Source organism: Blennius ocellaris, assembly GCF_963422515.1.
Source record: "Blennius ocellaris genome assembly, chromosome: 20".
Classification (NCBI taxonomy): domain Eukaryota; kingdom Metazoa; phylum Chordata; class Actinopteri; order Blenniiformes; family Blenniidae; genus Blennius; species Blennius ocellaris.
The window spans coordinates 1927733-1942388 of record NC_137669.1 but is presented as its reverse complement, the minus strand read 5'-3'; the positions used below and the strand labels follow the sequence as shown (position 1 = coordinate 1942388).

The 14656-nt window shown below is 46.3% G+C and overlaps 1 protein-coding gene across 1 annotated transcript in view; it reads right to left on the bottom strand.

Annotated features, from left to right (window-relative positions):
* The window catches only part of anln (anillin, actin binding protein), a 37437-nt gene extending 27444 nt beyond the window's left edge, over positions 1–9993 (bottom strand). The window contains exons 1-7 of the mRNA XM_080516533.1: positions 9760–9993; positions 5729–5870; positions 5238–5609; positions 3879–4162; positions 2104–2557; positions 496–665; positions 287–427 (exon numbers count right to left, since the gene is read on the bottom strand). Coding sequence (XP_080372659.1) covers positions 287–427; positions 496–665; positions 2104–2557; positions 3879–4162; positions 5238–5609; positions 5729–5870; positions 9760–9777 — 1581 coding nt within the window. The 5' untranslated portion in view covers positions 9778–9993. The remainder of the gene's footprint in view (positions 1–286; positions 428–495; positions 666–2103; positions 2558–3878; positions 4163–5237; positions 5610–5728; positions 5871–9759) is intronic.
* Positions 9994–14656: the final 4663 nt, after the last annotated feature.

The window sequence follows — 14656 nt, the reverse complement described above, 5'->3', positions numbered from 1 at the left end:
ATACGTTTATATATTCAACAGGAGAGTTTTTTTTAAGTATGTTCAATAAATGCTGTTCCATAATCGTATAAATAAGCGTGATTATGATTTTCCCCCATAATCGAGCAGCCCTACATTCATGTGAACATGTTGATCCTGAAGGGAAACTCTGGGTTGAACTGGTGATTTGATAACCTGCTTCATGTTAATGCTGATCAGGATCCACAATGTCTGGGTTAGTTCATCCAGGTAACAGGTATCCTGGTATGTTTACCAGGGGTACAAGCTCCTACAGCGCAAAACTCACCTGTGTGGCGCTGCTGGACTCTGCCGGTCCGGCCTGGTGGTCTGTGCTGGTTTTATTCTGCATCTGTTTGTCATTGCTCTTCCAGATGTTGCTTCCCTTCTGGAAACGATTCCGGATCAGAGCCAGCTCAGCCTCTCGCTCCTGAAATCACAGAACTTCTTAATGGAAGCCATTGTGTGTGTGGGTGTGTGTGTGTGTGTGTGTCCTACCAGCTTCTGTCTCTGAGTCAGGTCAGCAGTGCTGGTGTTGACTGGCCTCAGCCTGTCCTGCAGAAGCCTGGTGCTGGGGGACCCACTGGGGGTCCTGGTCTGGGTGGCCCTCCCAGTGGAGGGCGAGTGGTGGACCTGCTCCTCGAAGCGCTCCAGGAAGGACTTGACAGCTGCGGAGTCAACTGACATTTATTCACCTTCCAATTTCTGTTCATCAAACATCTGAATCTTTTGTTTACAGTGAAATCAAGAAGCTCCAAATCAGGTGACAGCTGTACGTCCTATGTCACAGCTCTATGTTCTACATCGAAGCTCTATATTGCACATAAGGTCACAGCTACATGTTCTATGTCAGAGTTCTATGTTCTACATCAGGTCACATCTCTATGTTCTATGTGAGATCACATCTCTATGTTCTATGTGAGATCACATCTCTATGTTCTATGTGAGATCACAGCTCTATGTTCTATGTGAGATCACAGCTCTATGTTCTACGTCACAACTCTACATTTTACATCAGGTGACAGCTCGATGTTCTACATCACAGCACTATGTTGTACATCAGGTCTCAGCTCTATATTCTACGTCAGAGCTCTACATTATACGTGAGGTCACAGCTCTATGTTGTGCGTCACAGCTCTATATTCTACGTCGGAGGTCGACGTTATACGTGAGGTCACAATATGTTCTACATCACAGCTCTACATTGTACATCAGGTCACAGCTTATGTTCTACATTACAGGTCTACGTTGCACCTCTATGTTGTACATCAGGTCTCAGTTCTATATTCTACATCAGAGCTCTACGTTATACGCAAGGTCACAATATGCTCTATGTCATAGCTCTACATTGTACATCAGGTCACAGCTGTGTTCTATGTCACAGCTCTACATTGCAGCTCTATGTTCTATGTCGCAGCTCTATATTCTACGTCAGAGCTCTACGTTATGCATGAGGTCACAGCTCTACAATCTACCTCACAGCTCTATCTTCTACGTCACAGCCCTACATTCTACATCAGGTCACAGCTTTATGTTCTATGTCAGAGCTCTACATCAGGTCCGAGCTCGACGTCAGGTTAGAGTTCTACGTCAAGTCCAACCTGTAGCTGTGGTTGTATTAATGATAATTGCCAGTGAAGAGCAGAAAGTGAATCTGCAGTGAACAGGTTGAGACTCGTATATGGTTAGGTCAAGGTGGAGGGTTAGGGTGGAAGAGGAGAGCTAGGGTTAGGTGGAGGTGGATTCACATGGTTTCCTTTCTAGATACATTTCTTTACACATTTGGATGCTTTTCACAAGAAAACTTTTGTTCTGATTTCAAGCACAAATGTTGGAGATTAAAAAGTGAGGCGAGAGAAAACCTGAATAAATCTGGTCTTGAACAGGAGAACTAAGTTTGGAGAGCAAGGAGTGGTAGAGCCGACGGTGTCCCTCAGGGCCCAGCGTCAAGACTCTTTACATTGATTCATCGACATTAGTTTTCAATTCGTTTTTTCATGTTTATTGACTTAAATCTGTGTGGCGCTTCAGCGCAAACACTGATCCTTTCAGATCAATCAAACTGGTTCATTAATAAAAACCCAATCCTCAACATCTTCAACTCACCAGGAGAGGGGCCCATCTGGGCCCGGAGACCTGTGGGGGGGCTTCGGGCCACTGAGGTGGAGGAGGCAGAGGGTTTCTGGGGACCGGGTGAAGAGATGGGGGACTTCTGGGATTCAGAGGCGGGGGGCTTTTGGGGGCCGGATGAAGAGGCTGGGGGCTTTTGGGGACTGGATGAAGAGGCGGGGGCCTTCTCAGAGCCGGATGAAGAGGCCGGGGGCTTCTGGGGGCCGGCTGAAGAGGCAGGGGGCTTCTCAGAGCCGGATGAAGAGGCCGGGGGCTTCTGGGGGCCGGATGAAGAGGCAGGGGGCTTCTCAGAGCCGGAAGAAGAGGCCAGGGGCTTCTGGGGGCTGCCTGAAGAGGCCGGTGGCTTCTGGTGGCTGGGTGAAGAGATGGGGGTCTGGAATGAGGCAGGGGTCCTCTGGGGTTTGGATGGAGCACCCCCATCTGAAGTCTGCTGGAATAACATGCAAAGAGAAAGATTGTTTGAGAAGCAAATGATTGAAAATGATTCAACCTTGAAACTGAAGAAAAGCAGCTTTGAGACGGTTTCATTGTTTGAACACGAAACAGTTCGAGGTGATATTCTCTGATTTTACAGACACGAGATGTTGAGAAGTTCTGATTACAAACCGAGCACAAGAAGCTCCACGTTGGATTACATTGGACCTACAGGATCAGTAGGACATGCTACGTTATTGATTGTCGATTGACACGGTATCCTCGTCATTCCTTCAGGTCGGCCAGGTTGGAAATAAATCAACGAATCACAGAAATGAAATTAACTCAATAATTTGAACATTCTATACATCATCATATTACCACGAGTGATCATAAATCACAAATTTGATTTATTTACCCTCACTGAAACCTGGTTAAAAAGAGATTACTATCTCAGCCTCAACGAGGAAACTCCTACCACTCGTGTTAATCATCATATCCCGAGATACTGGACGAGGAGGAAGAGTAGCATCTATTTATAACTCAAGTCTTCTTCTCGATCCCAGACCTAAAACTAACCAGAAATCCTTTGATAATCTCACTCTAAATCTTGTGCATTATGACCGAAAAACATAACAGCCAGTTCTACTTATATCATGTCATGTCATAGTGTACCGTCCTCCTGGACCATACTCGGAATTTCTCTCTGAATGCTCAGACTCTCGACTTTAGTACTGAGCTCAGATAAAGTCATCATAGTAGGTGACTATGATATTCATGTAGATGTTGACAATGAAAACCATAACAATGCATTTAGCTCATTAATGGACACGATTGGATTTTACAGAAAGAGAATGAACCCACTCATTATCTTAATCACATGCTTGATCATGTCCTCACTTACGATATTGACATTGATCAACTCACGGTTTTTCCCCACAACCCTCTGTTAATTTACATTAACTGGCTTTATAGTCAAGTATTTCGAACAGCCTGGAGAGATGCTTTGTTAATCTATAAAAAATCCCTTCGCAAAACAGGAAACACCTACTATTCCTCCTTAATAGAAGAAAATAAGAACAATCCTAGATTTCTCTTCAACACTATAGCCAGACTAACAAAAAGTCCCAGCTCTGTCGAACCTCATATCCCTTTAACTCTGAGCAGTAATGACTTTGTAAACTTCTTTAATGACAACATTCTATTAGGGATCAAATTCACTGGGGTCCACTACGGAGGCCCCCATGTTTGTTACCCTGGCATTAGCAGAAGGACTACTAACTGGAGTGGGGGGAGAGCACGGCTGCCGGGTAAACAGGACTCGGGAGTTGGCGTACCTGTTTGCCAATTGCCGCTGAACAACTTGTTGCACCGTGTTTGTTGCGAGCTGCCCCCGGGGGCGCTGGAACGGTGAACCCAGGGCCTGAGGGTTCTCCCTGCTTTTCCTTGAGGCTCAGGTCGTCTTCCCAGGATCCGATGGTGGCAGCAAGGTGGGCCAGCCTGCCTCTTCTGCCCAGCGGGGCTTCTGAAGAAGCAGTGGGGGGGGCAACAACTGCTGGGACCTCCACTGCTCTGCTCCGAACTGACAGGGGGGGGCATTCGTCGTCTGCCTCTGGAACGTCTGCAAACACAGAGCAGTTAGCATCTCATCTTGTCCATCCATTTAACCCTTTCAACACGCCTTCCCCGATCAGTCTGCAGCCATCCAGCAGAAAGTGTGTGTGTGTGTGTGTGTGTGTGTGTGTGTGTGTGTGTGTGTGTGTGATAGTATAGCTTAGATCAGTGTTTTTCAACCTTTTTTGAACCAAAGCACACTTTTTTCTTTGGAAAAATCTGGAGGCACACCACCACCCGAAAATGTTAAAATGTGAAACTCTGTAGCCTCTATTAACAATATAAAGTCGTTCTCATCAAAGTTTTATCAACAGGAATCAAATAAATACAGAAAAAAGTATTTCCCAATTTCTTTTTTTATATTTTTACTCCCTCAGTGTGAAACCTGGACCTGATGGATGAAGAACTGAGATCCTGGTTCACATTCTTCCTTTTCAAAAACTTCTCCATCACTGTCACTGACACAGTACTTTGATACAAGATGGTAGCAGGAGGTGGAGATTAACCACACTGACTCTGTTAACTTTCATTTCACCAGCAAAGTTCTGTGCTGCCCTCTAGTGGTGAAGAGTATTGTAGCATCACGGAGTTGGTCGCTGCAGGGCATGATGGGAGTTCAGGTTATGTGTTGCCAGAGGTTATTGAGGGTTATTGTTGAGGTTGTTGTGTGTTGGTTTGTGCTTGTGTTGTGTTTTTGTTCCTCGGTTCAGAGAGTTAGTTATTTCATCTAGTTTGGTTTGTTGGATGTTGGTGTGCAACCATGAGTGAGAAATGTGTTGTGTGGAGTCTCATCCTGTTATGAAGTTCTGATTGTGTTTGTTCAGGTCAAAATGAAAGCCTCTGGTGTTCAGCTGGCAGAATAGAATCTCAACTCAGAGCAATTGTTCTGTGGCGGTTGCCACAGTAGCTGTGAGAGTAAATGTTTCTTTAGAAAAAATGTGAAATTGGATCATTTCACACACACCAGTGTGCACAGTGGTTGAAAAACACTGGCTTAGGTCATGTAAAGTCGTGTTGACTTTAGAAGAAACCACCATCAGTGTGAAGAAAACAGATACGGGTTCAAATGTAGTGGTACGTACCATCTCCGTCCCAGCACCTCCTCTGCTCCATCAGCCTCTGCAAACGCGACTTCATGCCAGCAGCAGAGGGAGCAGGTTCCTCCTCCTGTACCTCCCTGCGGGGAGCAGCAGGAGCTGATGTGACCATGGGCTCTGCTTCTGGCTGTAAGGCAGCTCGAGCCGAGGAGGAGGAGGAGGAGGAGGAGGAGGAGGAGCGGGGCGGGCCACCGGACGGACCCAACGGGGGTTTCTTGTCTGTGGGACAATCTGAGAGCAGACAGACCACAGACCGGACCGCCGCAGGGTGCTGGTTCTCTTCCCCATCGGCAGGATGCAGGGTCTCCCCAGAACACTGGCGCTTAGAGGACGACGGCTTGGTGGACACCTGAGGGACTGTGAGGACAGAGGACAGAGGTTAGAGAAGAGAGAGGGCAGAGGAGAGAGGAAAGAAGGCATAGAGGACAGAGACGAGAGGAGAGAGGGCAGAGAAGAGAATAGGAGACTCCAACCACCTTGATGTGCAGCAGAGCAGCTCAGGAGACTGTTGGTTTCTCCCAGAGGCTCTCTGAGGCGCTTGGCCCCCGCCGCTGCCGGACGCTCCGACAACTTCTTCTGCAGGTTTTCTCTGCGTGCACGAGTCCGCTCCAAGAGTTTCTACAGAGACAGGCACAAACAGGCTGCAGTCGACTACACAGGGAACCGTCTGTCTGGACATTCACTCGGTGCAGACTGCACAGAATCCACATCGACCTCGCCACTATTCTCCCCCCAAAACACCACCAGTTTCCCAACCACAAGCTGGAGACCACACGTGTCAAACTCAAGGCCCGCAGGACAAATGTGGCCCACAAGGGCTTAAAGGTGTGATTGTCTTAAAATAAATACCATATTGTTCCTAACAGACGGTCAGTGCAAGCCTTGGGGTGCACGTCTAATTGGAACATGTAAGCGCAGGTTCAAACATTCTATAAAATACGGTAATTACATGTGCTTTGGTTGACGCGGAAGTAGTTCTGCATGTATGTATCTCCCCACCAAGTCTATCTCTCTGTCTCTCCTCTCCTCTCCTCTCCTCTCCTCTCCTCTCCTCTCCTCTCCCCTCCCCTCCTCTATCCTTTCACCCCAACCGGTCAGCAGAATTCCTCCACCTCTGACTCTGGTTTCTACAAAGTTTCTCCCTGTTGGGGGAGTTTTTCTTTCCACAGTCACAAACAAACCTGCTGCTCATGTGGATATGTTGGGCTTTTCTATTTTCTCTGTAAAAGCACATTGGAATGACTGTAATGTATTTAAAAATGTCTTTTTTTTTATAATAAAAAAAAAGTTTCCTCTATCCAAGAACCTCCGTGACCCGGTGGGACATCCGTCAAGAAGAGCGGGACGCCGAGCCTCAGCAGACATTAAGTGGACTTGTGAGGAGCAGGACAATACGTCTCTTGTTCAATGTGTCTCTCAGGTTTTCTCCTGTTTGTGTGTGGAATGATCATTAACATCCACAGTGATCATGTGCTGCGTAGCCTCAGGAAGCCTGGAGAGCGCGTCTACAGGATCCCCTATGGGGGGATGTTTGAGTGGGTGTCCTGTGCGAGATCATAGAGTGGTGTGGATATGCCGTCGCCGTGTGGTCGCTACCGGCATTCGCTTTTGCCTTCTTCACCATCTGCTCCATTGGACCCCGAGCCATTCACCACCACAGAGATTGAAGCAGAAGTTCAAAGACTATCCTCGCTCCAGAAAAGCTCTCCTTCCTGTTCTTCTGTGACTCGTGACACGGATTCAGACCTCCAAGATTATTTTTTTAACTTGATATGATTACATTTTTACTTACTTTGAAAATCTAGCTGACCTTATGTCAAAATAAAAGTTCACACTCCAAAAAAAAAGGAAGTAGTTCTGTCCACATCCAGATGTTCCCCACACCAACCCGTGTTCCGCCAGACGGCGGACAACCCCCCCATGAGAAACCCCATGCGGTGGCGAGAAGCAAACCCCCCCCCCCCCCTCCCCTGCTGTGTTTGAAGCACTGACACGGCGGGACGAGGGCCCAACGAGGTGCACTGCGCGGCAGAGCGACTGCTCCCTTCAGCCGCAGCACAAGCCCCGGGCAGAGCGGCGTTAACAAGAAAAATTATAATAATAATAAAAAAAATTTAAACCGCTTAAAAAAACAAAATTGACTGTTGTTTATGCACGTTTGCCCCCACAGTAAAATATAATTTTATCAAGTAGTGAGGTTTGTTTCTTCGAGCTCGCCACTTCTGTGTAAAGCTGCATTGACCATAAACTATTTCCCACAACGCATGACGATTGTATTATCTTTATAATGCTAAACATGTACATTTGTAGTTTTACTACAATCTGGCACATTTACAATTTCTGTGCAATTTGTATTGTTTATTAATGTGTGTTGTCTCGATCAAATAAATAAATAAATGTTATATTACCCGTGAAGACTGCAGTGTATAAACATCAATGCAATTTTCAACAAGTAGAATTGAGAACCGCAAATGATCCTAAAATGTCCAGGAAGAGAAAAATTGATGCAGGTGAAAAGCTGTTTCATGAAAGATGGGAAGGAGAATACATGTTTGTGCTTCAAGGAGAAAAAAACGCTGTCTTTTGTGTTCTGAGGCGTGTCGGTTGTCAAAGAGACAATATAAGTCCACATTTTGACACCAAGCAGAGCGAAGTATGACAAAGTTAGACTTAAAGGTATACAGGAGGATTTTCAGGAATTTTTGGAAAGAACCGCCCTCTCCACCTTTTGAAAAAAATGCGCATGCGCAACGCTGTACCTGCTCCCGAGACGGAACGCCTACTAAAACGCGTGCGAGAGACATGCACGAGCCCAGTTCTCCTCGTGCACGCTCTGTTTACAAGTCACAAGTCGGCATCGCTCACATAAGCTCACTTTACAAGAAGATTTGCACCAGAGGGGGTGAAACTGTGTAAAAATGTCCGAGAATAATGCGTCGGGTCGGCCACCGGCATGATGAGAACCGTGTGGAGTGAGCTGCGCGCAGGGACGAGCACGTACGACGGGCTTACGTCATATATCACCAGAATGATTGACAATTGGGAGGACCAATTATTTTGATGATCCACCCGGAAGAAGAAAATCCTCTACTATACCTTTAACAGAGGAACCAGCAAATATATTTTTTACATCTATGCAAGTGCATATGTAATATTTGTAGTATGAATAAGTAATAAAGCCAGAGTTATTTATAATTAAGGAGCTGTTACATTTATTTTACATTATATTTCTTTACATTTAGTTACATTTATACTGTCTCAGTTACATTTAGCCCTTTGAGGGCAGCCAGTATGTTGCTGATGTGGCCCTCGGTGGAAATGAGTTTGACACCCTGATTTAGATGATTAAAGGCATTGCGACGCTCTGAAGTCCCGAACCGCTGCTACAAGAAAGGACTCGCCACTTGAGACATGTGACCGGCCGCCATGTACAGCCTCCAGAACCGTGAGGAGGCCAAGCAGGGAGGGGCTGAGGGACACCAGGGGGCGGTGGCCGGGCGAAAGACAGTGAAGGACTGTCAAGCAGAACCAACAGCAGACTCTCTCCAGCAGAGAGGAAGGGACAGGCACCAAGTAAATATGACCGTTTTCTTTCCACGCCCTCCCTTCAGCGTTACTGCACTGAGCATTAACGGAGCAGGTCACAACACACCCAGCAGCTCCTCCAGTGGAAAAACTGAGGTCACATGGAGCAAAATTCCTCAGGACTGACTCACTGCTGACTCTGAAAGCACCTCACTGTTAATCCACAAATCAAGAATCACACATCTGTCAGTCGGCTGTCAGTCCCAACATATACCATCAGCATTAATGGACTGAAAGACCTTCTTCAGCATTCACTGATCTGAAGAACTTTGTTCAGCATTCACTGATCTGAAGGACTTTGTTCAGCATTCATTGATCTGAAGGACTTTCTTCAGCATTCACTGATCTGAAGAACTTTGTTCAGCATTCACTGATCTGAAGGACTTTGTTCAGCATTCACTGATCTGAAGGACTTTGTTCAGCATTCACTGATCTGAAGAACTTTGTTCAGCATTCACTGATCTGAAGGACGTTGTTCAGCATTCATTGATCTGAAGGACTTTGTTCAGCATTAATTAGTCTGAAGGACTTTGTTCAGCATTCATTGATCTGAAGGACCCCACCCTAAACAATAAACTCAAAATATTGCCTTGTGTATATTTTTGCACTCTTCGACACATTGTGCGACTTAACTTTCATTACCAGTGTTAACATGATCATTGCTGTGTGCTTTAAATGAAATGTTCACTTCCTTGACTGTTTTAAAAGCGCAATACAATGAAAATGTATTGCCATTATTCTAATTCATTCGACACTCAGACACACTGACATTACCAGTTGAATCCAGAGGACAACGGGTACTTTAGCGACATGTTGCTAACAGGGATCATACTTTAATGTAACTGGAACCATCAACATGCTGCACTGCTGTTCAAAGAATGAAGGTTTTATATAAAGTGAGACCAGATCCGCACTCTCTCACCTCAGTGAACGGATCCATCTTTTCCGAAAGCCGCTGACCACGAGCGGCTGGAAGCTTCTCTATCCCCGCTTCTCCTCACGGCTTCTCTCCGCTTCTCCTCACGGCTTCTCTCCGCTTCTCCTCACCGCTTCTCTCCGCTTGTCCTCACCGCTTTTCTCCGCTTGTCCTCACGGCTTCTCTCCGCTTGTCCTCACGGCTTCTCTCCGCTTGTCCTCACCGCTTCTCTCCGCTTCCCCTCGCGGCTTCTTTCTGCTTCTCTCTCTGAACAAAAACAAGCCCGGCACAAATTCGAATTTCAGGAGGCAACTCGACAGCCAATGAGCGCCAAAGCTCCAGTTTGTCTCCTGAATCAGCCAATTGGAGCCTCTGGGCGAGGACAAACGGTTGACACGTTCCAGGAAGAACCAGACAGACACATAGACATATATACTTAGACACATTTTATGAAGATTAGAATCATAAACATTTAAAAGTAGACGCATTAAAAAAACATAAATAAATACAGCAACATCACCTGCACGAAGAGGATCAAATCAGCAACCCGGACATGTAAAAGATACCGTGTGCTACGACACAACACAGAAAGATATAGACATATAGGCATAGAGTAATGAAAATGTGAGAAAAAAATATAGAATCGATATTATATCCGAGGAAACGGAATCACTTAACGACATAGAATCCTAAACATATCCAAGAAGAACAATCAGTTTGAAGGGAATATTTGTGTTTGTGAGATTCCATTGAAAGTGCTCATGTGCTAATTTCCAGTTTATTTCCAAGCCTCCAACCTAATTTGAATATTTTCTGAACAGTTTTTTTTCAGAACATTGAGTTCTTTTTCTTAATCAGAAAATGTGTGTATTATTAATTCTATAAATGTGTAATCAAATGTAGTTTATTTAGCACATCTTTTTTTTATTTATTTTTTATCAAATAACCGAAACTACCCCACGTATGACCCCAGGACCAAGAGGAGTGGTACCACACTGAGGGGCAGTACCACGCTGTTGAAGACAAATGGCAGGGCGACATCACCTAACTCTTGGCATGACTACACTCCTGATATTTAGATTGTTGAAGTTGACGTCACACCAAGCAGTGATTTTACCTCCACCAATGGTTGAAGCCCAACCTATTGTCGGGGTGTGGCCCTCACCCAGAAGAAAAATGTCCAACCATGGAAGTTGGACACTGCTGGTCCTCCTGTGTGGGACGTTGAGGTCCAGCGTTGCACATTACATATGGCTATCTTTACTTTATTTGCTAAATAAATAGTAAAACATCTCGCTGTCTTGAGACCCTTTTTAAACAACCAAGTATAGGATCAAAGGACCGGGAGGAACCAGCAGGCTTAAGGCTGTGTTCCAACAGTTTGATGAATTGTCTGCATAGTATATTCTTCTTTTTACAAGCATTCTGTAATCCTTGTGTCATCCAGGGTCAATCCATATGTTTTTGTTTTCTGCTGTATTGTTTAATTGGACAGTTTTTAATCATATAATGATGTGAATATTTCTAGAGTTTATATCTTTTTCTTTGTAAACAGTTTCCCAGTTTATTGCCATTAAGTCATTTTTTAATGCGTTAATGGTTTCCTCTGTCTTCACTCGGCTGAGACTCTGTTTTACTTTGGGGTGATTTTTTTCCATGATTGGTGTCATACACTGTAAACACCGACCGGTGATTGCTAATGATCGATACCCCATTCTACACGTCCAAGATTTTTCCATCCACCTGGCAGGAAAGGTGACTTTTTCCAAGGTGGATTTGGTGAGCGGTTACCACCAGGTACCGGTCCATCCGCAGGACATGGTCAAGACAGCAGTGATCATGCCTTTTGGACCTCTTGAGTTTCGATGGATGCCATTTGGTCTGAAAGGTGCAGCACAACCATTCCAGTGCTTGATGGACTCTGTATTAAGGGGCTTGCCCTTTCTGATTGTATATCTGGATGACATCTTGGTGGCCAGCACCTCACCTGAGGAACACCTGTTACACCTGTGGCAGCTTTTTGAGAGACTCAATGAACAGGGGTTGATCGTGAACCCAGCTAAGTGCTGTTTTGGGCTGTCAGAAATTGAGTTTCTGGGCCACCATGTATCCTCACAGGGAGCGGTGCCCTTACCAGCTAAGGTGGAAGCGCTGAGGGGCAAAAAGGCCAAGCAAGACATAGACTGGTCTGCAGAAAGGTTCCTGGCTTTCGAGGGGGCCAAGGTTGCACTCTCCAACACCGCCATGCTTGTGGACCCATTTCCAACAGCACCGGTAGCACTCACCACCGATGCCTCAGAATACGCAGTGGGGGCAGTATGTGAACAGTGGGAGGCAGAAGCGTAGTAGTCTCTGGCCTTTTTCAGTAAACAACTGCGTGACTATGAGAGGAAATACAGCATGTTTGACAGAGAACTCTTGGCTCTTTTCCACGCCATCCGTCATTTTAGGTTTCTGTTGGAAGGCCGGAAGTTTACTGCTTTTGTGTACCATAAGCCCCTCACCTTCGCCATGTTCAACACCTCGGATCCATGGTCAGGGCAGAAGCAGTGCCATCTTCGGCCATTTCAGAGTTCACCACAGACATTCAGCATGTGGCTGGCAAGACAATGCTGTGGCTGACTGCCTCTCCCGGGCACACGTGAACTCTGTGCATGTTGGAGTGGCCTATGCTGCCATGGCCAGCGACCAGCAGACTGATACCAACGTCCAGGCCTTCAGGACAGCTGCCACAGGTTTACAGCTACAGGATGTGGTCTTCAGGAGGACGTCAGGAGCTGGACGGCCTCTAAAGGCCTGGTGGTGCAGCTACACCAGATGACAGCTTTCAACCCTCAAGCCAATGGACTATGGAAGCGTTTCCATTGCACAATGAAGGCCACTCTCCGAGCCACCCTCACGAACAGCAATTGGGTCGCCCGACTGCCATGGGTCATGTTGGGCCTGCATTCAGCCCTGAAGGAGGGTCTCCACTTATCTGCAGAGCTGGTGTTTGGTCAGCCCTTGAGAGTTCCTGCCAGAACCATCTGAACCCTGGTTGGTTACAGCGAGGCCGCCAGTCTTCTAGGAGTCAGCCCGCAGGTTCATCCCAGTTCCAGCACATCACTGCCTGCCTCAGTCCTATGTCCCAAAGAACCTGATGGCAGCTAAGTACGTATTCATACGGCATGACCCGCTCACCACTTCAGCCAACGTATGATGGCCCATTTCATGTCCTGGAGGTGGGACTGAAGAACTTTGTGGTGGACATGGGGGGTAAACAGATCCAGGTTTCAGTGGACTGAAATCTGCCCATGTTGTGCCAGAGCAGCCAGTGGAGGTGGCGCAGCCCCCGAGACCTGGACGCCCACCAAAGCCGTCAGCTGCCACTGGGTCCCGGGCACCTGCTTTGGCCCTGTTGCCGGTACCTGCACCTACTCCTGTGGTGGTGCAATGCAGTCGTTATGGTCAGGTGAGCAGACCTCCCAAACGAGATGTACGAGAAGGAGATTGTTGGCCAAGATCTCACGATACATGGTCCCATCCATCCTCCCCTCAATACGGTGGAGTCGTCCCGTCTCCTTTGCAGAAAGCATCCCCAAAGAATGATGTTTCCACCTCCATGCTTCACAATTGGGATAGTGTTCTTGGGGTTGTACTCATCCTTCTTTCTCCAAACACAGCGAGTGGTGTTTAGACCAAAAAGCTCCACTTTTGTCTCATCACACCACATGACCTTCTCCCATTCCTCCTCTGGATCATCCAGATGGTCATTGGCAAACTTCAGACGGGCCTTGACATGCGCTGGTTTGAGCAGGAGGACCTTGCGGGCAGTGCAGGATTTTAATCCATGACGGCGGAGTGTGTTACTGATGGATTTCTTTGAGACTGTGGTCCCAGCTCTAGTCAGGTCATTGACTAGGTCCTGCCGGGTAGTTCTGGGCTCATCCTTCACTGTCCTCATGATCATTGATGCCCCACGAGGACAGATCTTGCATGGCGCTCCAGACCGAGGGAGGTCGACTGTCGTCTTGAACTTCTTCCATTTTCTGATTATTGCACCAATAGTTGTTGCCTTCTCACCAAGCTGCTTGCCTCTTGTCCTGTAGCCCAGCCCAGCCTTGTGTAGGTCTACAGGTTTATCCCTGATGTCCTTGCTCAGCTCTCTGGTCTTGGCCATTGTGGAGAGGTTGGAGTTTGCTTGAGTGTGTGGACAGGTGTCTTTTATACAGGTAACGAGTTCAAACAGGTGCAGTTAATACAGGTATTGAGTGGAGAACAGGAGGGCTTCTTAAAGAAGAACCAAGAGGTCTGTGGGAGCCTCAATTGTTACTGGTTGATAGGCCATCAAATACTTCTGTCATGCAATACAATGGAAATTAATTATTTAAAAATCATCCACCGTGATTTTCTGCATTTTTGTTTTAGATTCTGTCCTCACAGTTGAGATCATCAACAACATCAACGTTTTTCCACAATTTCACTTAAATTACACAGTACCTTTATCTTGCTGTACAGGCAGAACATTTCCTAAAAAAATTCAAATCCTGTTCTGTCCATTCCTACATTACCCGAGGTTCCCCCGTGTCAGTTTTCAAATGGATTCACTGCAGCTTTATTTACACATTAGCACTCTTAAATACACCCAATACATATAATGATGTACACGCTGATAAAAACAAATATCCCCACAGGGACAGTAAAAGTCTGAACTTGTTCAGGATGGCGTGTAGTGACGTCCACTTATCTCTCTCTCACGCTCGCTCTCTCATTCTTTCCTTAAAAATGTTTTTAGGGAATTGAAAAAAATCTGCCAATATTTAAATAAATATGCAATTCCTTACACGTGCCTGTAATGTTGTCTTTTTTTATTTTTTATTCCGCAATACTATAATAAGGCATGCAGTGGATCCACAGCTGCACA